General features: G+C 33.5%; 1 protein-coding gene across 4 annotated transcripts in view; it reads right to left on the reverse strand.

The window, feature by feature from the left end:
- Positions 1–308: 308 nt before the first annotated feature.
- LOC138328187 (inhibitory POU protein-like) overlaps positions 309–24,709 on the reverse strand; it is a 56,164-nt gene continuing 31,763 nt past the window's right edge. For 2 of the 4 annotated variants that reach the window (XM_069274872.1, XM_069274871.1), the window contains exons 2-3: positions 16,527–16,595; positions 309–3,907 (exon numbers count right to left, since the gene is read on the reverse strand). In XM_069274872.1, the coding sequence (XP_069130973.1) occupies positions 3,023–3,817 (795 nt within the window). In that variant the 5' untranslated portion in view covers positions 3,818–3,907; positions 16,527–16,595 and the 3' untranslated portion in view covers positions 309–3,022. Of the gene's footprint in view, positions 3,908–4,217; positions 4,577–16,526; positions 16,596–22,624; positions 23,637–24,709 lie in introns of those variants that run through there. The other 2 variants (XM_069274870.1, XM_069274869.1) reach the window with 2 other exon arrangements.

A 24,709-nucleotide genomic window follows, 5' to 3' on the forward strand; every position in this document is an offset into this window, starting at 1 on the left:
ATATTAATTGATTCTTTAAACTTTGCTCTTTTCGTTAAAAATAATCTAAAAGGATATTTTTTCCCTAATTTGGATAACGAATGTGAACCCATTTCTGATTTCTCTTTAGAGCATGTTTACGAAACATTAGTTCTCAGTCATCCGTGACGATGTCTGTCTATGTCTATATTTGTCAATGTTAGTACCCAGGTTAATTTGAACATGTTACGGTTGAATAAACACACATGCCAATCGATAATAAATGTCTTTTAAACAGCATTCTGCATTGCCTCATCAATGTTCGACCACAAAGAACTTAAAAGATTACATTTTACTCATCATATTTTATTATTTTGTATAAATAAAAACAATAAAACATTGCATTTTGTAATAATAAAAATACGACCATAAAATTGTAGTACATATCAATACAACAATGTTAATGTATGGGACACATAGCGTTTCCCTTTGGTGAAACGTCATGTACCCCCAAGAGCAAATAAAGCTCTTCAGGTAAAAATCAATCAATGCATTAACAAAAGCCGTCCTTTGTGACAATTTCTTAATAGTAATTGTGTATGATGACTATTTGTAATTACTATAGGAAGCACTTGCGATAGAGTGTTTCCAACGACAGGTGACAGTGAGGACACGCATAGCTCCAGGCTCAGAAGAGAATACTTCCGCCTCATTATGAATGGTCAGTCAGATGTCCCCATGCTGCCTCTGTACTGCCCTATTGCTTTACAGTGGTCGACTATGTTTATGTACTCAATTACATTATTTCCATCTTCCGAGTGCCTCGCGACATTAGATCAGTATCTCAATACAGCAGCCACTATCACGGGGTCCCTCAGAGGGTTTGTAATTCGGAATTATCGTATTTCAAGCACACGATGAAAACAGATTAATAAGATCATTGATGAGTTTTGCATTCAACAAATTTCAATAGAGACTAGATGATCATGTTAAGAAATAATACGTTTTACGTTAAAGTAGCAAATGTGATATATGTTTAAATCTACGAAATTTGTCAATGCCCCAAATGTACCCCTTTGGTGATTCAACGACCGTCTGTTTTTGCCGAAGAACTTGCATTAAATGTCACAATAATCCTAGTAGTAGGTGCCATATCAGATAGCTAAAATATCAACTATTCCGGGGAACATTACATCTGACAGAGCCGCACGGCATCGGAAACCAATAAAGAACTAATAATATTCTAACAATTCAATAACATATTGTAAGGACCAATTATAGGAAGCTGATACTTGTAATACAGCCACTTGGCCATATTAATGCGGGGCTTTCGGAAATTTGTTACCATCTGACAGAGCAAGCATCTAAATGTCCCAGCTATAACAAAGAGAGAGTTTCTCTATTTCACTAATGGTATAAAATTTCATTCCGGTACATATGTTTGATGTAATTTAGAAATGTTTCTTTGTAATTAAATTAGGGTAAAACAATTGAAATAAAAATGTTGATTGAAGAAAATAAAGGCAATTTTTCAAGCAACAATAAGCATCTGTAAACAATAAATACATTCCATAATTCAGAAGTTAGACAAACTTTGTTACTGTTGTATACAAATATTATCAGAATCATTCCTACTTATCTTTCAATAAAGATTTTTGAATGATTTAAAGATTTTTTTTTATAGTTAAGCTTGAAAAATTGGAATCAACGAAATCATTTTGATTTTTGCCCATTTGTAAAATCATAACTATTTCAGAAATTTGTATATATATTCCCCTTTTGAAAGGAATAAACATAAAACAGACATAAATAATAATAAAAACAGTACGCACATTAAAACAATGCAGTAGTCATGGACTTGAAGCAATAAAGATTCGTATTCCGGTGGGGTACACATACATAAATATTTTGTAAATAAATAAACAAACTTCCTATCCTAATTTCTAAAGGAATGTACACTCACAATCAACATAAGTCCAATATTGGCACTGCTATTAAGATTCATTTTTATCAACCATCTAGAAAACAATCGCTTAAATACTATTTAAAATAGCTTATTTTACGAAACATTACGCGAACAAAAATACTTGTTTCTTTAAATAATACGTTCATGACTAGCTAATACAAATAACTGCAAGTGGGTAAACGAATTAATGAACTTTCAAATATTTCAAATAAAATACTTACTTAAAATTCTAGGATAATATACATTGTCTTAACTTGATGAACGTAATAAAAATCTAATACACATTACGATATTTTAGCCATAATAATTCAAGCGAATTGGAAATGCATGTTTAATCACTTCATATGTTGCACTATATCATACATAATTAATTGCATGGAATGTTTTTAAGTGTACAGATTATTTCGTGCATTGCAACATGTAAATAAATAAACATAAATGTTGCTACAAATTAAATAAACGGAATGGGCTAAAATAATTTAAAATAATTTAAACAATAGTTAAAAAGTTCCCCACAATTAAATAAATTATTCTCTATTTACAAAAATAAAAATCAACTTCATAAACAGTCATGTACGTAGTTCTAAGAGCATTTCCTCAGGTACAAAAAATTTCGTGGAGAAATATTGTTATTAAAAAGAAAATAGTGATAATGTAAACATATCTAATTTTAGCGTTATCTCATTTTAGCGTTTTTAGCGTTGCAACCCCTTTCCGCTAAACCCTTGATAGCCCTTATTATTTTTTTTATGGCAACAATCGCTTGTGGGTCAATCCATCGTTATCAATTTCATATTGGCTGACCGCTAAAATTTGAGTACACCAAATTTAATACGTTTACAGCATACCAGGGGTCAGTATAGCACACAACCCTGACCTTATACAGAATTTCAACTGACTTAACTGTAAATGGTCAAGTGGTCAATCTCGTCCTGAACTGGACACATAAACAATGAGGTAATTTCACATGTTTTTCAGCCCATATATCCAACTTCTTATCACCAGCATGGCTTCCTTGGATACGAGATTAATAATTCACTTATCCAGAATATAAATGTGCGTGTGTAACGTCAGACATTTGTTCAGAATAAAAAAAAATCAGTGACCAGCTATTGCTGAAAATTTCATCCTTTTTTGCTTTTGTCGCTGATTGCAAAACCACACTCTTACCACATTTTTCTTAAGGTCCAATTTTTCTGCGATTTGAGCTATTTTTTCTCCAGATGGTCTTGGTTGAACCGCGAAATATGCTTCTAATGACCTTTTTTCGGGGGCAGCAATAGATGTCCTCTTTCTTTTCTTTTCTGCACAGGCAAGTCCTTGACCTTCTGCTTCTCGTTTTTCGCGAGCTTGTTTTTCCGCTTCCTCAAGCCATGCTTGTAAGATAGGTTTTAGAGCTATCATATTGTTATGGCTAAGTGTTAGCGACTCAAATCTGCATATCGTGCTCTGACTAAGCGATCCAACCCCTGGAAGTTTGAGGTTAGCAAGTGCGTTTCCTACGTCAGCTTGTGTCACACCTAATTTTATCCTCCTCTGTTTAAACCTTTCTGCAAAAGCTTCCAGTTCCCTAGGGTCACATTCTGTATCGTGCATAGTATGGTGAACTGTATGGTGTCCCCCGAACCCGTGGTGGTTACCCATGGGGTTGGGGTGAGAATACACAGGTGCGTACATGTTATGATGGTTGATGGGTGGGGAGTTTGCGATACTCATGTGGTGGTCGGACATCCCACCCAGGGACATTGTGGGGTTGGAGGTCAGCTGTTCAAGCATGACGTCTGTGGGACCAAATGATGGGTGTCCATGCATCTGTAACTGTTGACGGGAAGGGGTGGCGTTGTGGCCCCCAAGGTCAGCCGTGTGTCCATATAATCCATCGTGCTTCATCATTTGTTGTGAAGACTGTTTAGAAATGTCCACCGCCGCCAAAACTTCAGCTCTGGCCAGTAATCCATCGTCAACTCCACCGAAGAAATTGCCCTGAAAAATATAAATGTAAACAGATGTGGTAAATACACTAGTACAGCGAGTAGAGTATATAAATAAAATATACCCGATAATGGCCTTATTTGTACAGTGTACTTTTACTGGAGCCGTATTGAGTAACGACGGCTCAGGTAAAAAAAAACCTAATATACACACGGCATGTTCAATACGAGAAGATAAAACTCACTTCATAAAATATGAAACATGGGGAATAATGAGACACATTGCGCGGGCTGGCTTAGAATAACTAATAAAGGTGATTAAAAAGTCAGCTCTCACGCATTGACGGATCCCTGTTACATACCGTGGATGTTGTCATACAACGCACACGCTCGGGGGAGCGGTAGGGCGGCGAGTACCTCCCCGAAATATGTCCCGGGTTTAAGGAGTGGTGCAGCCCAACCGACTGTTTACCGTTCATCATAGTTTGGCACAGTGCGGACATAAGGAGAATACAACCGGCCTACGGCCCGAGTCAATCCCAAGGAACAGCAAATTACAACCCCACTTGCAGAGAAAGTTCCTAATGAGAAGAGTGAACGAGATACTGCCTGTCGGCACTAAAGAAAAGGGAATTACTTGTGTAGTACAGCACTCAATAGCACAGCACCTGTCCTAGCCGCGCACGAGTCACGTGGCCTTTAATTCATCAACCGTAGCGCATGCTCTGTTGAGTAGACAGTCATTAGGGTCAAACGCTTTTCTCCAGAAATATGCTAGCCGTCATCACAGAAAGTTTTTGATTGTCGATATTAATGAACCATTTGAGAGCTGATGTGCTTGATCCTAGTTGGACTGTAAATGCATCGACGTATCGATAACCACACAAGCCTATTTGCTTGCTGTTCATGCGAGTGTCACCTCCCAGCGATGTTTAGAAGATAAGTGTTGGTTTGGGCTACTATTGGTCTTAGATGTGGTACCGAAGGTCGATTGTCCTTGGTTATAACCGCTACAACGTATGTTTATTTTTAGTTTATATACTATCACCTTGTTTTTAAAGGTAAATACAATATAGATAATCTAATCACGTTACTTCTATACCAATTACTTGATGTATTTTGCTTTTCTTTCAATTGTTTAAATCTTTTTATTGATGATTTTATCATAATATGCAAGTTTTTTTTACTTTATTTTATTTGATTTAACAATGAAGTAGTTTCCCTTATTTCCTGTCGTTGAAGAAATTTTGCTGCGTTTATTTCATTTCGCATACAATTTTAACTGAATTCATTTCAACTAAATTTGAAAGTGTGAGGATTTCATTTCACTGTATGTCCTGCTTTTTGGCCTCGTTCATTTTGTTTATCATATCTGAGTCGGTAATACAGTGTTAGTTCAATTGTTCTCATGATCATTATGTTTATTCAATTGAAAGTAACTCATTGCCTTTCTTGTAAACGTAGCCCGGGTCGATAACGTCTCAGTTTTGTTTACACTATTAATTATTTACACAGTGGGAAACCACGTGACATTACCACTAGTATTTAAAAATATCATGGTTTTACTCTTCTATTAAAAGTTTATATTTTTTACTGAAAAGTTTCTTAATAAAATTTCTGTTACATTTTTTACCGTTGTATGTCAATATCAAATGTTTAAAAAACTTTCAAAAATGAGCTGACATTATAAAACTATTATGTAATTTTTTGTAAGTTCAGATTTCAATTACTTCAAATTATCATCTTAAAGTAATAAACACATAGAATGTACTAGTTTAACTAAAACATCAGAAATCAAAACCATAATGTAGTCTATCCACAAGAAAATAGCCGTGTTTTGTCCTTTTGTGTTGGATCGTTTTATGTTTCTTCGGAAGAGACATAAACTTGAAATATCCGAGCACGGCTCGGAAGGATAAAGTAGTTTCATCATCCGCCAATCTCTCCTAATTAAAGTGTCAAACAACAGTAGCTCTGATCCGCCAGCGACACCCTATATCTCAATGCTTACACCACAGGAGCTCTTCAGGAAAACGTTGTATGGAGGAAGCTTTAGTCGATTCAAATTAGAAAATTTTCAAATTGTCGCAGCGGACCGCTAGATTTTATTGATGTTACGGGAAGAAAATTGTCGCGCGTCAGTATCTCAATTACCGTAATCTATTTCAGCAAATTTCAAATTAGGATATTGTCCATAAAGCTTCTTGATGCTGTCCTAAGATTGATTGTAATAAGTGATTCTAACGGGATTCCTAGGGACTGAACCCATAAAATACGCAGGCATTCAAATAACGTGTAGGAAAGCGGGGAAATTAGACTTTAGACCAACAAATATGGGATCAAAGCAAAAGAGAAATGGACTTGTTTAAGTGTGTTTCCTATATATAGTAGAATATACTAGATTAGAAATCCATGCTTGTAAACAAACTTTTGGCTTTGTTTCTATCTTCACTAAGGTTTTGTTTTAAGTCTTCAATCAGTGTGTTTGCATTTCAGATATTTCTTTGTAGTATATAGTACAGTAATTACATATATTTTACCTTTTAAAGCTGAAATAACCTGAAATATTAAATATTTATGTTGCCGACCTTTCATTTCAAAATATTATTTTTCATTTTAGTTTCAAATGAAAAGAATTTTGAGAAATTTCAAATTATTGATTTAAAAAACATTTTTTAACATGACAAAATATAGGAACACAGTAAGATAATAGATGAAACATTGTCAACACGGCAGAGCCAGCAGGAACATGGAGTCCGTGAAAGGTAATCTTTGAACTCGTGTCTGTGTATGTAGCTGTAGGGTTCTGAGGTCCCCTTGTGTAAAATATATCAATACCATAAACATACGACGTGCTTGACAAATATGAGATATTGAGTAGCAACATCGATTTATATCAATATACGGTACTAGCGTAACTGGTGCCAGGGTTGGAGTCGTACGAACTGGCCGAGGGGCATACGCTAGTAACGGTCCCCTTGGTACCATAGAGGATACTTCAATTATACAGATGCAACAGGGACAGACAAAATTAATTAATACCTTAATTAATATTTGTTTTGACACAAACAATGAAATGTGAATTTCATCACGAAATACGGGTTTAGATCGTTTCAAGGTTTAAATAAGTACTTTTCTTCATCAATAGAAGCATTGTAGTAAAACATGAAAATTGAATTTCAATGAATTGATGAATAGTCTCTATTATTTGTTGATAGGAAATTCCTTGATTAACTTTGAAATTTACGCTGTAGAAATTCATTTATCAAGTTTGGATAAAATTCAGAATATGCCAACATAATTATTTTAGATTATATGATACATTGCTGAGAAGGAAACCAAATTTCCGCTTCCTAGGTAGATTTCAATTAAAGAAATTACATAGTCAGGTTATTTTGGTCTGTTCCATGTAATGCTCAGATAACATATTGTAATTTTTAAACGATTCTCTTTCAATAATTTCTCAATATATGCTTAATAGTATCAAGCTATAACTATGAATGTAAAAAGAACAATGTTAAATAAACCCTATTATTACACCCGAATTATTGGTATGATTATTGTTATACATTACGTAACTATATGTAGTTTAATGTATTCTTGTCTAATTATGTTTTTAATAAACACAGGGTTAATTATGACTTAAGAAATAATAACTCAATTTAATGACATTTATTTTCGAATTATCGATTTTGATATTGTTTGATAATTATATAAAGCAAGAGTATCTTTTATAAAAAGAAAAAAAGAAAAGAAAAATGATTGAAGCTTTGAAATAGAAGAAAAGAAATCCTAGCTACATCCCTATTACAACAAAACCTTTAGATACGGTAGTGCGATCACAGAATCACTCTTTAAAGAGACAAATTAACGTGATCAGATCAATTCTATTTGGGCATTTCGCGTGTTAATTACCCCTCAATAGATTGTACTTAACACAAGTGTTATTGAAAAAAATCGATCACTTGAAGTTAGTTTCCTTTTCTACAGAGCGATCTTCATGAGAGTATTACCACCTGGATACAACAACGGAGGCTACCAACGGGGTACTTAATTGTTCCAAACAATATTCAGTTAAATAGCATTTCATTCACCAAAATAGGATCATTGAATATTAATTCAAATCTGGTCTCCTTTAAAGGTGAATGTAATCAATGACCCGACTGGCTGTGGCTTATTTCCGGAGAGGCTATACACCAGTCTCATCAAACATTAATATTGTGTGAATAACTAAACACTACTACTCTCAATTCATAACACAGTTCATTCACAAAAGCGGATTTATTTACATTTTTCGAGATTTATCAATACGCGTACATACTAGTGTTAAGGCTACAATGCGCGGATATCTTTATCTGTGTACAATAAAATTTATGACTTGGAAATTTGTTGACAGATAGACTCAAACTCTATTGTGTTTATTAACGCTATTGTTTATCGTGTTCATTAGTAAGTGTTTAATTATTATTTTCATATGTTCGATTTATATTTTTTACATACAGAGGCAACGTCATATCTATTGTTAACATTTAATGAAATTATATCCAAATTTTAATTTCGTATCTACAATTTAACATTTGAAACGCAAAAATCTTCAATCTAATAAAATGAAATATTTCAAAACGAAAAAAAAAAAACAAAAAACAAAAAAACAACAAAAAAACTGATTATAATGTTATTAATGATCACTTTTAATATCTGTTATCATTCTAACTATCTTTGAAATTAACATTTCAACAGTTTATTAATGCATTATGATTAATTGAATAAAATTGATGTTAACATTTAACAATAACATTAACTTGTGTACATTCATGATCAATTTATTGTATTTCTATTTAATATAATTAATTATTTTAAAGCAAAGTCATTTAGGAACCAGAGATCGGATCCGCCATAATCGATGTTTCCTTCCGGGAAAAACTCCCAATATGCTTGTGGCTAATCATATTGACCTTTGAACCATACTGATCGCACGTGCTTTTTCCAGCTGCACGTGTCTAGGTTCTCATACCACTGAAAATTGATACAAGAACTGAGTTTGTGTTGATGACTTTTGAAGTGTCAATAATGACTGTGTCAAGCACACGTGCTTGACTTTTGACTATAAATAAACATTGTATGAAGACAATGGATTCCCATTAGTTTTAATAACTGGTTTCCCAGTTAAGGTAATTTCTGATTAAAATTAATCTGTTTATTTTTGGTCTAGTACGAGAAATTAATTTGTATTTAGATAAAGAAACGATATTCGTTTATTTGATTTAAATGTATCTGGTAATGTTTGTCGCTTGATATTCAAAAAGAGGCATTAGGATTATTCTTATTTTTTCACAAACATGCTTCAGATTATATTTCCTGTGATTAAGAGTAAAGACTATTTTAGCTTAATATTTAATACTAAATTTGGCACAAATTCAAAAGCACGTTATTAAAGTTGTATTTGCGACCTAACATTTTTTTAAATCTTTAATATTGACAATTGTTTCATCTAAAACAACACAGAAAAAAACCACACACAATACACAAAGAAAATACATTAAAATAAACCTTTTTTTTATAATTGCTTCAGTAATTTTTTTCCTTAAAAATAAGAACGTCCTTTCAAGTGATATGGAAAATAAGAACATACCATACCAAACCAATACAAGGATTATTTTAGTTCATCACAAAATTTATATTTCTTTTGAAAGCGTTTAGTCGACAATTTGGACCTTGACGGTACCATGCAATTTTGAAAGTGAACACATGTTTCAAGCAATTTGATTATTCCTAATCATGCTTTAATGATTTTGGTCATTTGATAAAAGAAAATACGTAAACAATGTAGCATTTGAAATGATCCAAAGGATTAAACGATAATCTTGCATATTTGTTGCAGAAATAATTAGTGTATAATTTAATTTGTATCAAGTGGTTTCAATATCATATGCAAAACATACAAATGAACTTTCTAATTCAATGTAACTGAAAACCAACCTATTTCCGCGGTGACTTAATTTCGCGTTTCCGTGTCCAATAACTTTTTCACAACGATTTTATTTCGCGTTTCCATGTCCAATAACTTTTTCATGACAATTTTGTTTCGCGTTTCCATGTCCAATAATTTTTTCACGACGATTTTGTTTCGCGTTTCCATGTCCAATAATTTTTTCACGGCGATTTTATTACGCGTTTCCATTTCCAATAACTTTTTCACGACGATTTTATTTCGCGTCTCAATTTCCAATAACTTTTTCAGGACGAAATTATTCCGCGTTTTCATGTCCAATAACTTTTTCAAAACAACTCTATTTCGCGGTTTCTCACCAAACGCGAAATTTATTTGCACGCGAAAATCAGAAGGTTTACAGTATACCGGTATTCTCATTCTGAAATCATTTGCAATCATTCTACTATTCCTAACTAACATCAACGAAGATAAACACCTGCCAGGTCCGATGACACCTTGGCAGGACAGTTTGGAGCCAAATAGACAATTACTGCTGGACAAACAGAAATGTTCGCCAATGACCATCGACTAGCAATCAAGGAAAAATGTCAGTCAGAAACACTCCAATGGAAGGACAATGACAGGAAAACTCAGGACCTATTGACTTTCAGCAAAATGTGGCCAAAAGTGAAGTGCAGAAATACCCAGGGAATATAACATAGAGTTATACCTAGAATTAATCCTGTGTCATTCTGGCGAGAGGATTGCAATCGCTAATGGGACCGTCCTGGCCGGGAGGAGTGAGGGAGAGAGTGGTGAGGGCTCGGTACGTTAACATCCCACCAGACACCAGTTAACTTGACAACCTGCGACGAAACTCCTAAAGCCTAGTCATCTTAACTCAATATTGATTAATTATTAATCTTACATATTTAATTTACACTCTAAAACGAAATATTAAAAGTTTAAAAAATATGTTTGAAATTTGTCATTTTAATGACAAAATAAGGAAAGTTAGCATTACTTAGGCTCTTTTTGGAACAAATATTGAAAATTTGAAAGATTTATTGACGTGTACGCTTTGAGTGTACAGAAATGTCATTGCACTTCTCTACGTGTCTCGGGTGAAGTTTTAGCCCAACATTAGCATGATCGATTTTGCGGTTGTTTTGTGTTATGGAAGTACAATTAAGAACTTCTCAAACAAATTCAATTCACATGGGGACAGATATAAAATATCAAACTGGCTATTTTGTAAATTCGTGAATGATGTTGTTACTGATTCTATACGAAACGTGACATCTATGAATAGGTCAGATGTACTAAACAATTTAATGAAACGAAAAAATGATTTACAATATGAAACTGTGACTCATTTATATCCTCCATCAAACGATGAATGTTTCGATTACAAAAAAGTATTTTATTCTCGGACTGTTTATATTTTTTTTTCAAAGCTTCTATTTTAAAAGATGTTACATTTTCGTCCCGATAAACTTTTGCTAATCATTTAACAAAATAAAAAAATGATGATATGGTAGAAATATTAAACATTTCAAGGTAAAATATATAAATTTTTAAGAAATATGTTTTTATATATATAATAAGTTAAAAAATGATTCCTTCAACAAAACTCAATGTCTACATGTGCGACATGGATTTCAACACACGCATGGGTGGATATAATAGAGAAAATTCAGGGAAAGGTTTTTTTAATTAAAATTGATACACTGCATTATTGACTTGTCCAAACAAAAATTCTAAAAAATCAATACTCACACATGCACGTTATTGTTATATTTGTCCTAGGATTTTGAAATTCTAGATGTAGTGTTTAAAATTTTGACAATTGTTTCGGAATAAGATAAATGCCAATGGAATACTAAATTATGCACGATAATAATTCTTTGATAGACCTTCCGGCGACCAATTTATTCAATGAATTCAGAAAATTATACTGAAAGTTAATATCCCAGTCTCCAGGAGTGGATGTCCTTAACAAAAACATTATTTAATCTTCATGAGAAATGCCGACGTGTAATACAAGAATCAGATATATGTTATTTCAAAAAGATGCATAACCGATTTTTAAAATGTTTTCACGGCATTAAATTTCTTCTGATTCCAATGCCGATTCGTTTTTCTGGAAGACAGCTATCACAAAAGGGAGATACGTGTGGGAGGAACTCGAGAATACATGGCAATAGAAAAAACAGGTTAGATGCCTAGCTAATGGTGTATCTGTTATTGGGTACGATATCCTGTGATAGCAGAGAATTAAATTCTCCTTTCGTCAGTCGGTCGGGCAATAAAAGCCCTCGGTCTTAAGGCCATTATTCAGGAACATTTGTGCAATTAAGAAATATGAATGTCACAACTCGTCACAAGACAGCGTGGTAGCGGAGTTTACATAAGCTGGAATTTGTCAGCGTAACGTTGTAAACTATACGTCTTACAAACATGAGGTTAATAAACTTTACACCAAAACCTTGCACGTTTAAATACGAATGTTTATGAGAAATAGATATGCTGCCATGATGTTTGACAGCCTGTTTTTTTCGTTTCATACGATACTGTTTTTAGGATTATCATTTTTCTTTTTTTTTTGCAATTGTGTGTCTCATAGCCTTCTTATGATTAATTTTGATATGACTATCCTCACCAGCCCAAGGTAGCTGGCTGTCAGACGTGACAGCGCCGCCATAACGATCCCATGGGGCATTACGGTATTCTACTTGGTATTTGTTAGCAGATGGCCATAGCACCCACTCAAGTGTTTTGGAAGGTGACAAAACTTGGTCGTTGAGATCTAACACGTTACAGAATTAGTGTCAACTGGTAAAAATCATATTACATTCTTCCACTTCAAATCATATCCTCAATACACACGTCATGGCGACACTTTATAGCCGGCTGGGGATAATGGCGAGAGAAGAGGTGTAGGGATAGCACAGAATGCTATCTCCATCAAATACACATTTAAACTTCGTTCTGGAAAATGACTAGAGAAAAAAAATCTTGCTAACCTAATTTTCTCTTATCATAATAACTTTCATCTTTCGCGATACAAGAAACTTATGTTTGTAAATATCAACATCCGGGTTACAAACAACATAACGTGATTAATATTATGATTTCCTACTCAATACTGAAGAAATGGAGAAATGTCGACAGATTATAAATATTTCAGAGTTTTTTCGCGGTTTTCAAAATATATAGATAGGACATCGTCTCAATGTTTAGCTTAAAGTTTCAATCGGTTTGACACAGTTTTGTTGTAATATCAATGTTCCCTTATCACAATTATGCAGGCATTTCACAAGACTTCGAAAAACTACCAGGCTTTGCTCTATTGCTATCATTTAATAAATGAAATAACGTTATAAAAAGTTACAGAAAGAAAAGATAAAAAAAACATCGGCTCAACAATGTGTAATCAACAACTAAGGTCATGTAAGGACGACATGAACCTAAAACAACAATTTCAATAGTGCACAGGGCAACTATATTTTTCTGCGTTAGAGCCTTAATACGGTTGTACTCGCAGACCCAGCGCATGCATCTGTTATGTAACGTGTTTTACATGAGAGCATTAATGTTGGGAAGAGTCGCACCAAGTCCTGCCTCGTGATAGGTGGAAAGCGAGGAAAATGATTGATTAACCATCTGAAGAAGCACGGGCGACTGGTGTGGTAAAAACGGATCCTATTTCGGTAAAGAACGGACTTTCTCTACCACACAAATTTAATTATCTATTTCCTATACGTAGAAACGAAATTACCACACCAACAGCCAAACGCTATCCATTTTAGGATGCAGATAAAAATATAACCTTCTTCAAATGGTTCTTTTTACAAGGAATTGATTACCTGCTTTGTTTGCATTATGTTTAACAAAAACTGTTTCTGAAATGATGAGTATATGTGAAATGACATTGGACGGTGATATTATCATATTTTAGGGGTCATATCCTTAAACATAGGAAATGTCATATACCAAGTATTTTAGGGGAAACATATGATGTTGATTAATAATGGGGAAAATCAGACAGCTTGGTATGGCGGAGCGTCAAATACTTAAGGAAAATATTTCAGGACAAGAAGGCGGGGCTTAACTTACACCCAACTAAGCTTAGACCCTAATTTAGGTCGCTTGATGAAATGGAACTTAGAACTAAGAAGACAAAACTTTTATGGCCCAATTACAAGACATATTTTTTTAGATATTAGCAAGGTTTAGCCACCACTGTACACTGATGTTGTCTTCAAAAAGACGAGAACGACAGAACCATTGTATGCCTATATTAAAATACAACACAGAATAGCTGAAGTATGGACTATGAAATAACAAAGGGAAAAAGATCAGAGAGACGAAGTTTGAACAATAATCTCAAACCAAAGCCAATAACCTCAAAAAAAGACATTTTTCATTTTACAAACAAACAAATCCAGACACATGCGACTCTGTGACGTTCTCTCTACCTTTCATCATTACATGTAACAAATGTATTGTTGAATGGACTCTTTTTTATTACTTTGTTCTTTTACCTGTCTATACAGGTGAGTCATTTAGCAATTTGTTTTATTTCTTCCTCAAGCTGTCGGATCGTTGTTACATTAAGACAACAGACGGGTAGAGACGTTCAGTTACACCACAGAAAGATTAAGCAGTCAAAGCATTGTTAGATTGAAGTCATAGCTTCCATGTTTCAAAGGCATACATGAAAATCTAAAAGTGACACTTCATCCAAACATAACAGTAGTTTTGTTTTAACTGGAACGAACGTTTTCGTTTCGAGATTATAATGACGTAATTTCAGTATTACGGACTCGTTTACTTTATTGGAATAGCTTGCTCTGCGTTTGAATGACATGATTAACTATAAGGGTTAGCATCCATTTGAGTCCTTAGGGGCCAACATACTAACCCTACAAACGGGTACTAAGAACAATGGCACTGGGGTCTTATCCTGCACTGAATCAGATCAGGGTTCGATAGTAGTCACGTGACAACCAAACGTCAATATTAGGAATTACTCAATGACAGCTCCCTTCGATTGTCTTTTCTCTAACAAATGTATCTCATAGAGATATTTCAAATTTACGTCTGTCGATATTTCTTTTATCTGTTGAATCGAAACAAGTCCGGAATTGTCCTCGTCTTTAATTAGAATATGACGTGATTTCATTTATGATTTTCATGTCATAACTCTATTAACATAGAGACGATTCTTTTCCTTTTGGATGTCCTTTGATGAACCAACACAGAATCATTTCAATGTGACATTTAGCCATTTTTCAAATCATTTGTGGTTAGATTTAATTTGCTTCAAATTACAAACAAAACCTGGCAAATTTAATTCGTGACGATGTCCTGGGGCAAAGAGAAAAACTAATTGGAGAAAGGATTCTGGTTCAGGGATCCGGAATAAGATCGGGGGAGAGGGATAATTATTAGATTAACAGGGTAGAGAAGCGACGATGTCAGCGACCCGAGTAGAGAGGAAAGTATTTTGCCATATGTTCAGCAGTAAACGAGACGAAGATCTGGCGCTACGAACAATATTAGTAATTGAAGAAATCTCGTGTCATATTGTCCATGTTTTTAAAAAAATGCATTTGTCCGGTTACATGTATCAATAGTGTGAACATTTTCTTTTTATAATTACGTTATCATAAAGTATTTCAAAACAAAATTATGATGATTTTGATGAGGTCAATATATGCAATACTACTTTCACAAAAAAATAATGATTAATAAATAAAAAGAAAAAATATGTATTTATAATATTTTATCAGCGTAATATATTAATTATTATGAACGACTTTTGCAAAATGAAACAAGATTATGAAAGTTATCCAAAGTTGATAAAGAATCTAACTGAATTTGTGTACAAATAAAATAAAGTTAAAACTTCAAATTGCGTTATGAAGTCGTTGTCCTTGTTAAACTATGGTCGCTCTATTACAATTGTGTAAAAAAAATCGATAACACGTCACCATGTTCGGTCATGTGGTCTATGGTACAGACGCAGGGCAAGGGAAGTAACTCGTATACCAATCCAGGTATCGTGGCTTTAAAACATGTGAACCTGCATTGCATTGAACTTATTAAGACGCTATCGACAATAAGAAAATCAATACACTCTTGAATTGTAATTAACCTCATAGACAGACCAAGTCGTTGATTACAGGTCGACAACACAGAGTTTTCGTGATCAAGATCAATTAGAGATAAATGAGATTTCAATTAAGTTAACTGTTTAAAAAGTGCCAGTGTACTGTTAAACGTTTCTCGAAACAAATATTTCGACTGAATAAATTTTGTTTATTTAAAGCAATTTATTTATATCTCGTTATTTATATATACAAAAGACAGCATCTGTTTTTGTCCGTGTTCTTTTAAAATGGCAACATGAATTATAGTCTTGAAGTTAACAGAATAAAATGTATAAGCAACTTACGATAATTCGTAATAGTAATTTATGTATTTGTATTAATTCATATATCTATTTATTTTGAAAATCGAACAACGATTGTATTTTCCTTTGATACATGAAAAGCTCTTGAACCGTTAATGAATTTTCTCATCCATACTAAGATAGGTTTAATCCTGTTTCTCTCAAAACTGAAAATCCAGGGACCCATTTTTGGATGTAAATTACAATATCAAGGTCATGTGCCGTGCCATTTCAAAATGTCTAGTAACAACTAAAAAGAATGACGTCACTTTTGCTTACCTTATTCCATAAATACTGGTCATGTTCCCCTCCCGAAAACTCGCGCGCTGAACTCAGTGTTGTTAAAGACTGAAACAAAAGAAAGAGGAATTCAGAACCTACAATGTAGCTTTATACAGAATGGTGACCAAACTTGCAAGGTATGACAACATTTTTGAAACAATGGTTTCGTATCTAAGTCAGCAACAGTTTCATAACCATAACAACATTAGTTTCGCAACCAATATTGCGAATTTCACAATTAAAACATTATTAGTTTGTAATACTCTGATTAATTTCTATTTTGTAAGTTTCACCTTTAAAAATCTGCCTTTACTTTGAAAACAGTGCAATACAACTTTCTACAGTAAAAATGCTTTTACGACAACACATTTAGTTCAATGTGAATAAATAAACAGCGAAATGAATAAATAAATACACCTTTGTTTCATTTTATAATGAGGAAGTATTTTAAAATCTCATAAAAATGAATTATCATAATTCTACCGGTATTTTCATTGGTGCGTGTTTAAGCTACAAAACACAGTTCGGGTTTCATTTCCGGGTTCATATTGTAAAAAAATCAATTAAATTTTAGGTATGACATAATAAATGAGAAAAATATTGTTAATTTGTTGAATTTTAGAAATTAGAGATTACACCTGTAAGATCAAAGTACCGAATGAACAGGTGCGAGGCTACATTGTAGTGATCAAGTATGTAGTACATCTGTTACCTATAGCGGTGTTATGTTCCACCGCCAAACCCGACACAAATCGCGCCTAATGTGTGGACATCGGTCAACGATCGGGTGGCGATTAGCCAGTCAGGTGTGGAAAGGACTGTAAGATTGTAAAGATAACTGACCAGTACAACAAAGGACTGAATTATATAACAATTGTCCAGTTATAAATTATTTAATACACACATAATCGACCTTTGTTTTAAAAAGGCGCGAATCAAACCGACCAAACTTACCTTCTGATGATTAAGAATTCTATTGGTATTCATTTATGATATACCAATTAGTAATAAAAGAATACGAAATTATATTAATCACTTTATCTCTCTAGGAAATCTTATACCTCAAACCATTCTATTGATAGTCGTGATTGCTTAATTTATATAGTTTTATCGTAACTTGGTAAGATTTAATGTGGAATATGAAAACGGTATTAATTTCAAGTTAGAAGTAGTCTAGAAAATGTTTTATCATGATAACATCATCAACATATATATAATTATATACAAATTAACAAATTACTTTCGTCAATACAACTTTTGGGTGACTTCACGAAACATAGTTAACATTTACGCATCGTCCTTCCTTGGTTTCCAGGGTTATGACAATGGCAATGACAACATTTCATTCTTGTAAACAAAAACGAGAGTAGGATTACAAGCTCATCACCAGGTGACTGATTACAGCATTATATAAATCAATGAATATCGCCCATGTCAGTCTCAATATTACTAGAAATCGACTTCTCGTCATGAGCGAGATTTTTATCTCTACTTAAATTTGAATAATTAATCCGTGTCACAGATATGTCACAATGTAAGTTATAGGTCGATAAACGTATAAAGCGTTCATAGCCATAGTGATTAATTTGGGGGAATCACAATCATTACAATGTGGGTGCTTGAATTATTTTTGATTCGATTCAAACGTATGTTATTAAATATACAGAATCAGACACATGGTACATGTATAGCAACTTAAAAAAGCCTTAAATTAGTTTTATTTCAAATTTTATTTTGGGGTATTTTTCCATATTTTACAATGTACGCTATAGTATATACTGACTCTAGTTGTTCTGGGTCGGTCTTATTATAAACCATTTATTTCTTCAACACAGGACCACAAAAATTCCTTTCGTGATTGTCAACCTATCATTTCATCAGTGACAGTAAACACATTTCCGACAAAATTCCTTTTTTCTTAACGTAAAATAAATGAGGACAATCTAACTCCGGATCCGTACCCGGGAGCCGTTAACTATACGGAAACCGTCAACCTTACTTATTTCCGCCTGTGGAGCAGTTAAAATCTCTGGCCCTTAGATCTTCCTAGATCGGATTATTCCTCTCCATTAGACACGAATTGGTCTCTAACGGGACCCTATAACACATGTTTATTTTTGTCTGGGCCCTTTGAAGGGACAGCACAACGCGACACTACTGTCAATTGTAGCAAGTGTGCCAACAGGTGGTTACTACGGCACGAGGCGAGAATCCACCTGCTCGCGAACTACCTGGGCGATAATTTCATTAACGGTAAATTGCCAAATAAACTCGACGTAATTTATTAGTTTATATATACCATACGGTGTATATGTCCGAAAAACAATGAAAGGAGTCGAATTCTAAGACATTAAAGGGTTAGAAAGATATATCAAAGATCAAAGATAGAATAGTCTTTGTAAAATAAGGAAAATAACTGATAATTATATCTGGATACAATGTAACACACAGTTTAACATACGGTACATGCACAGTCCCGGAAAATACCAGGATCAAAGAATCCTATAATACTGATACGACTAAAACTATCTTTAATTTGCTTCCGGAAATTTCCTACCAAAAAATAACGGTAAATTATTAACTAGGCACATTTGATCCCTCGGATTAAAAAAAGAAACAAAAAACACGGAAACGGCTATTTCGAAATTACAAAAAACAGCTCAATAATGGGTTTATGAACATTGAAAAATAAAAGAAAGAAATTTCATTATTTTGAGAATCGTTCATTTCTGTTTGTAATGCTATACCAATTTCAATTCTTACATAATTTTGTTTTATTATTTTAAATTGAATTAGAAAATATGACTCAGTTATTATTCTAATTAATCATAAAATATCGATATTAAAAATCATCCAAAATAATGAACAAGAGGAAAAACAACAAAACTAAATGAAAAACCGGCCACGTGTGCCGGATAGACAGGTAACTTGTGCCGACGATAATTCAGAGTTTATTGTCAAATAATTGAAGCAAATGCCTGGTATTACCGCTATCAACGACAAGTAGAAATTTCAATTGAAAGAAATCTCAGGATTTATTGTTAGGAACGATTGGACAAAAGAATCCACAATCCCCATAACAATGCTATAATCAACGTCACCACGTGCTATAATCTATTTCACTATGTAATAAACGTTTGTTTTGAAATGTGTTATAATTTCTAACACTTTATTGTTATATTTGATACACGCCAGAATTAACAAAGGACCATTTTGGAATAAGCTTTTAATAAAATGATCTTTTTAAACTCTCATTACCGCTTAAGTTCGTGATTTTTTCCACATGTTAGAATTAATGAACAATCGTTTAGAAAAAAGATTCAAATAAAATGATCTTTTAAACTCTCGTTACTGCTAAAATTCATACCATTTTTTCGGCAGACGTTTCGTATTTTGATTAATTGAGTTTTGAGGTTCAAGCGGTCACAAATACAATGTTTTGTGTATATTTGCCAAGACTAAACTACGTTTTTGATTAGGATGTAATTCACAATAGGCACAAATGCTTTGATAGATGCCGATAAAATTAACATTGTTCAAATATTGGTCAAACGATATCAAACAATTTACGCGACAAAAAGTAATTAATTTCGCAATAAAATTCGCTCTTTCGCACCATCTAACGGCGCTGTTTTCACTTAAACAATTGTTTCGCAAAACGATAAATCCTTTCAAAGCATTAAAGAGAAATTATATCATGTTCATTGAGACAATCTTATCACATAATTTAAATCATCTTTGATCAAATGTGGAGGTATCCGAACGAAATATTTACTTAAGGTGAGCCGGGAAAGTACGCATGAATGAACATTTATTGGAAGAGTAATTTGTAACTTTATAATTATACACATCTAAGAGAAATTCATCTGTTTAAATAATATCAGTGAAGAGGAACAAACTAACAAACAATTAACGATTCGGTTCACGGTCGGTGAATTTATAAAATTTACCTAATTTACTCCGACAGCTTCTGAAGCGGGAATACGATGTCGGATGAGTCTAAACTACCATAAACGGTGACAATGGTACAAAAACTGTTAAATCACTTAAATTTGTTCGTTTAATTATATGTTATATCTTGTTATTATCTACGGTCATATCAGGACGCATTACGAAGTTCGGAGCTTCCGGAGAAAAAGCACCAATTTGTCTAAACGGTTAAGGTGCAAATCACCAGGTACATGCGCGCGAAAACAGCTGCTGTTCTATTAAGTCCATTACACCTATGATAAAACAATATTAAGTTTCTCAAATTGTTGTAAATAAATCGTATGGCTTTCAATGGAACACTTCTCTCTCGTTTCTTTTCACGTATTATTTCAGATGTAGTTTGAGGCCCTCGTGGACGATTACCGTCGGTGGCAGAGAAATAACACAAACAACTATCTATTAAACTGTAATTATTCCTCAACTGCACAACCATTTCCAGACTCTAAAATCTCCCGGGCAGCTGGGTTGACTTAAATATCAATGGCTTTAAAAAAGTGCGAACCACCTCTTCATAATAAAATGTAATGGAAACCTTGTTGGTCATTTCCAGTTTTAATCGTGAAAAGTGAGAGTTTTCTCTCTCTCTCTCTCTCTCAAAAGATGGAAGAACTGTTGATAAAACTGTGATATATTTACTTTCCTGCAAGTAAATCGTTATGTTAAATGTTTCTATGACTCGCCAGACTCGCCTTTCTTTGAATCTCTAAGATAAGACGTGTTATCCGGTCGGTAATTGTGTGTTTCTACATCAATGTCCCTGAAACCTGTTAAGCACGCGAAATACCCGCTTGATATCACAGAATAACGATAAATTAAACTAACTAGTACTGCGAACTCACCTCTAACCGAGTACGGGGCAACAGAAAAGAAATTCATTTTAGAAGAAAACTATGAAAAATGAAAATAAGCGCAAATTTTCCAGTAAGATTTGTTTCACAATATCATTTTTTCTCTCAAAACACATAAATACATACATGTATCTATTATTTTGATACTATACAATTACTTTAAAGTATATAATTTTATGCTAATACGTATTTAAAGAAATAGCTATACTTAACAAAGATAAAATATGTCGGCTCACTTTTGTTGTTTTCTAATTTCAGAAACAAACATAAAATGGGTAGTTTTATGTCTCGTGTTCTTTTTGATGAGATTTTCTGAGAATGTAACATTAACATAGAGGCTTTCATCAATGCCATGAAGTTCCGTTCCGAACCAATGAACTTCTAATTAATATGTCGAATCCGGACCGGATTTTAGTAGCTGTTAACAGACGCAAAGAAAAAGTAACCTGCATGTTGAGATTAAATCAATGACCTAACTATTTTAATTGCTAATGACTTTTAAATAAACGTTCAATTTCTATGGGCTAAATACCGGCATGTGTTTTGTTGAAATAATGAATTGTAGCCATTTCGGATATGACTAATATACAAATTGACAATGGGTAAAACGCTTCCGGAAAATATAGAATTATTTTTAAGCATATTGCAAAGCTCGTATACTGAACAACTTAAATCACTAATTGACATACATTTTATCAAATATAAAAGATAAATTATCGGCAATGAAAATGGACCGTATCTGATACAGAAAGAAAATGTATTTGGTGACTGAAACTGAAGAAAAAAATAGTAGAAAATATTAATATGCAGAATAAGAGAAATAAGAATTTACCTGTAATTATGAAAAGTAAAATCCCTTCAGGTATACAGGTGTATAACTACCTGTAATACGCTAGTTGTATACTAAAAACCCAGTCGATCACTATATATTAATATATAGCCTGGATGGGGTCCCTAATTAAGAAATATTTTATGAAGTGATGGATTAGCATTTGATAGTTAAAGTATATCGGAATTGTAAATAAATAAAACCCCGAGCCGTCAACACTGCCGGCACTATTTATAAAAGTTGCATGCAGGCATTACTAATGAGTAAGCATGTCAGTATGCCCGTCCGTCAGTCGCCCTCGTGCTAAATTCATGTCGCTCGTTTAATATTTCAAAATCTTCTTCCGATGTATGTAGTATCGGGCAGAAAGATGCATTAATGATTTAAAGAAAACCGGAAAGTCGCCGGTAAGAGAATGGGTACCGTACCTGATGCGGATGGTGATAAAGTCCATAAGACGACATCTCGGATACAGGTGTACGTCAAACCGATTCTACGTTTAGTTTCAGTTTCCTTCTTCCTTCTCAATGTTGTTAGGTATATTTTTCTTTAAAACAGTCCCTCTGAACGAAAGCAAGGTAACCCCGCTAAATTGTGCTTCTTTTCTCGTAAATAATGAGTGAGGTATCCAGTCCATGTTTTTAAAGGTACATTAATATCATTATACCGTGGTTAATCAATTGACTTTGCTGAACGCCGATTGGCTGAGACGCAGACCTGTGACGTGAAAATGGGCGGAGCGTTTTCACCTGTGTTCATAAAGGCTTCAAAGAGAGAGCCGCCGACTGGGTGGTGACAGGTATAGGCTATGCGTACACCTTGACTCGGGACGGCTATATCAACCATATGTTGGCGATGAGAAATGAAAGCTATAGGAATTGAACATGGGGAAATGAATCTTCGCCGTTGGGTGGCCAACAGTCATCACTAAACACGTAACTTTGTTAGTAAAACCACAAATTCCAATCCCAATACCCAATCTCGAACTGATTCTCTTCGTTCCAATCCACCGCGATCATAAGCTTTAGAAAACTAATTAACTCAGAGCAAATTTGGTGATAATTTGATGATTCTCATTTTCAGTTAAAGCTTTTTGAGAAACTATTGTAATTATCCAATTTCCATGCGCGTTTTTTAAATTGATTTGATTATTTCAATTATACGTATGTTTGAGAGCAAAAAAACTGACCGGAGAAGAAAATGCGGGTCCGGTTTTTTGTCATCATTTTAGATTTACCAAATTGGATCATAACGCCGGTTTTTTTCAGACAAATTATTACAAATATATCCTTTGGAAAAGATTTTGTTGAAGGTTTGTCAAATTAACGAAAATATTTCCTGACATATAGTTATATCCAACCTCGATAATGTCAAAACACAAGCCAACAAACCCACTGTTATTTTAACATATGAGTAGAGAGAAATCCTTTACATTAATCCACAACAATCGTGTCCACAGGTTTTGTCCACACTGAGATTTGCCCACTTTTCAGCCTTATATTTACTAGATATTTTGAATTAATAATGGCGCCAGTTTGTAGATGGATAAATAAATGATGCGCCTTATAAACACCAGGTAATACCCACCTGTTGAAGCGCAGGTCATGGCCCACGACTGAAACTACAAAATGTATTTACGTAATTTCAATGATAATCTTTAAAACTTAAAAAACACTATATTTTAAAATCTTCGTATCGATTTTGAATTTTGGAGACATTGGTTTATCAGTTACTCCAACATATGCATTTTGATTAAGAAAGAAAACTCCCATTTACTTACAATTTTGTACAATAAAACAGTCTGACATAATATCTGACTTATCCGATCTATTTAAAACCCAGTCCATAGTAATATGAAAATGGTAAAAAATTGGAACATATACGTGTGTTTTTATTCGGTTATGTTCTCAGAATTATTTAATTGTGAAAATACCGGTTGTGACTGCAAAATAGATGCTATTTCTCAGTATGAAAACTTTCCATAAGTTCAAAGCAAATATGAAAATTGAATAATCCTGCCTATTATGTCAGAAAATTATTTGTTCTTTGTTCATTTCCTATCATTTTACTGTTCGGTTGATCAAATAACTAATGGAATTATGCATTTGTTGATGACATTTTAATTCAACTTCTAAAATTTCATCTTCAATTTCAATATATTTATAAGCATTTTTGCGATTTTATAAATTAATCTGCCAATGAAACCAGACAAAACATCTCTAAGCAGCTCACGTGTATTCAGTGGTTTCAATAATTATACAAATGTATTAATTTTATAATCAACAGGAACAATTAAACTTCCCACGAAAAAGATCATAAGGCTACGAAAATATCTTATTACTACAGTGTTCTCAATATTACATCCTATTTCATTATCAATATGACATTAAAGAAACTGGCGGAAAAGAAATTATCACAGTCTTTTAAGAAATCATCAAAATACAAAATTTACTTTGTAATTATAAACGACATATCAGATAAAAAAATTATATTTTGTAAATCAAGGACATCGA

The sequence above is a fragment of the Argopecten irradians genome, chromosome 7 (genome assembly GCF_041381155.1).
Source record: "Argopecten irradians isolate NY chromosome 7, Ai_NY, whole genome shotgun sequence".
NCBI classification, from domain to species: domain Eukaryota; kingdom Metazoa; phylum Mollusca; class Bivalvia; order Pectinida; family Pectinidae; genus Argopecten; species Argopecten irradians.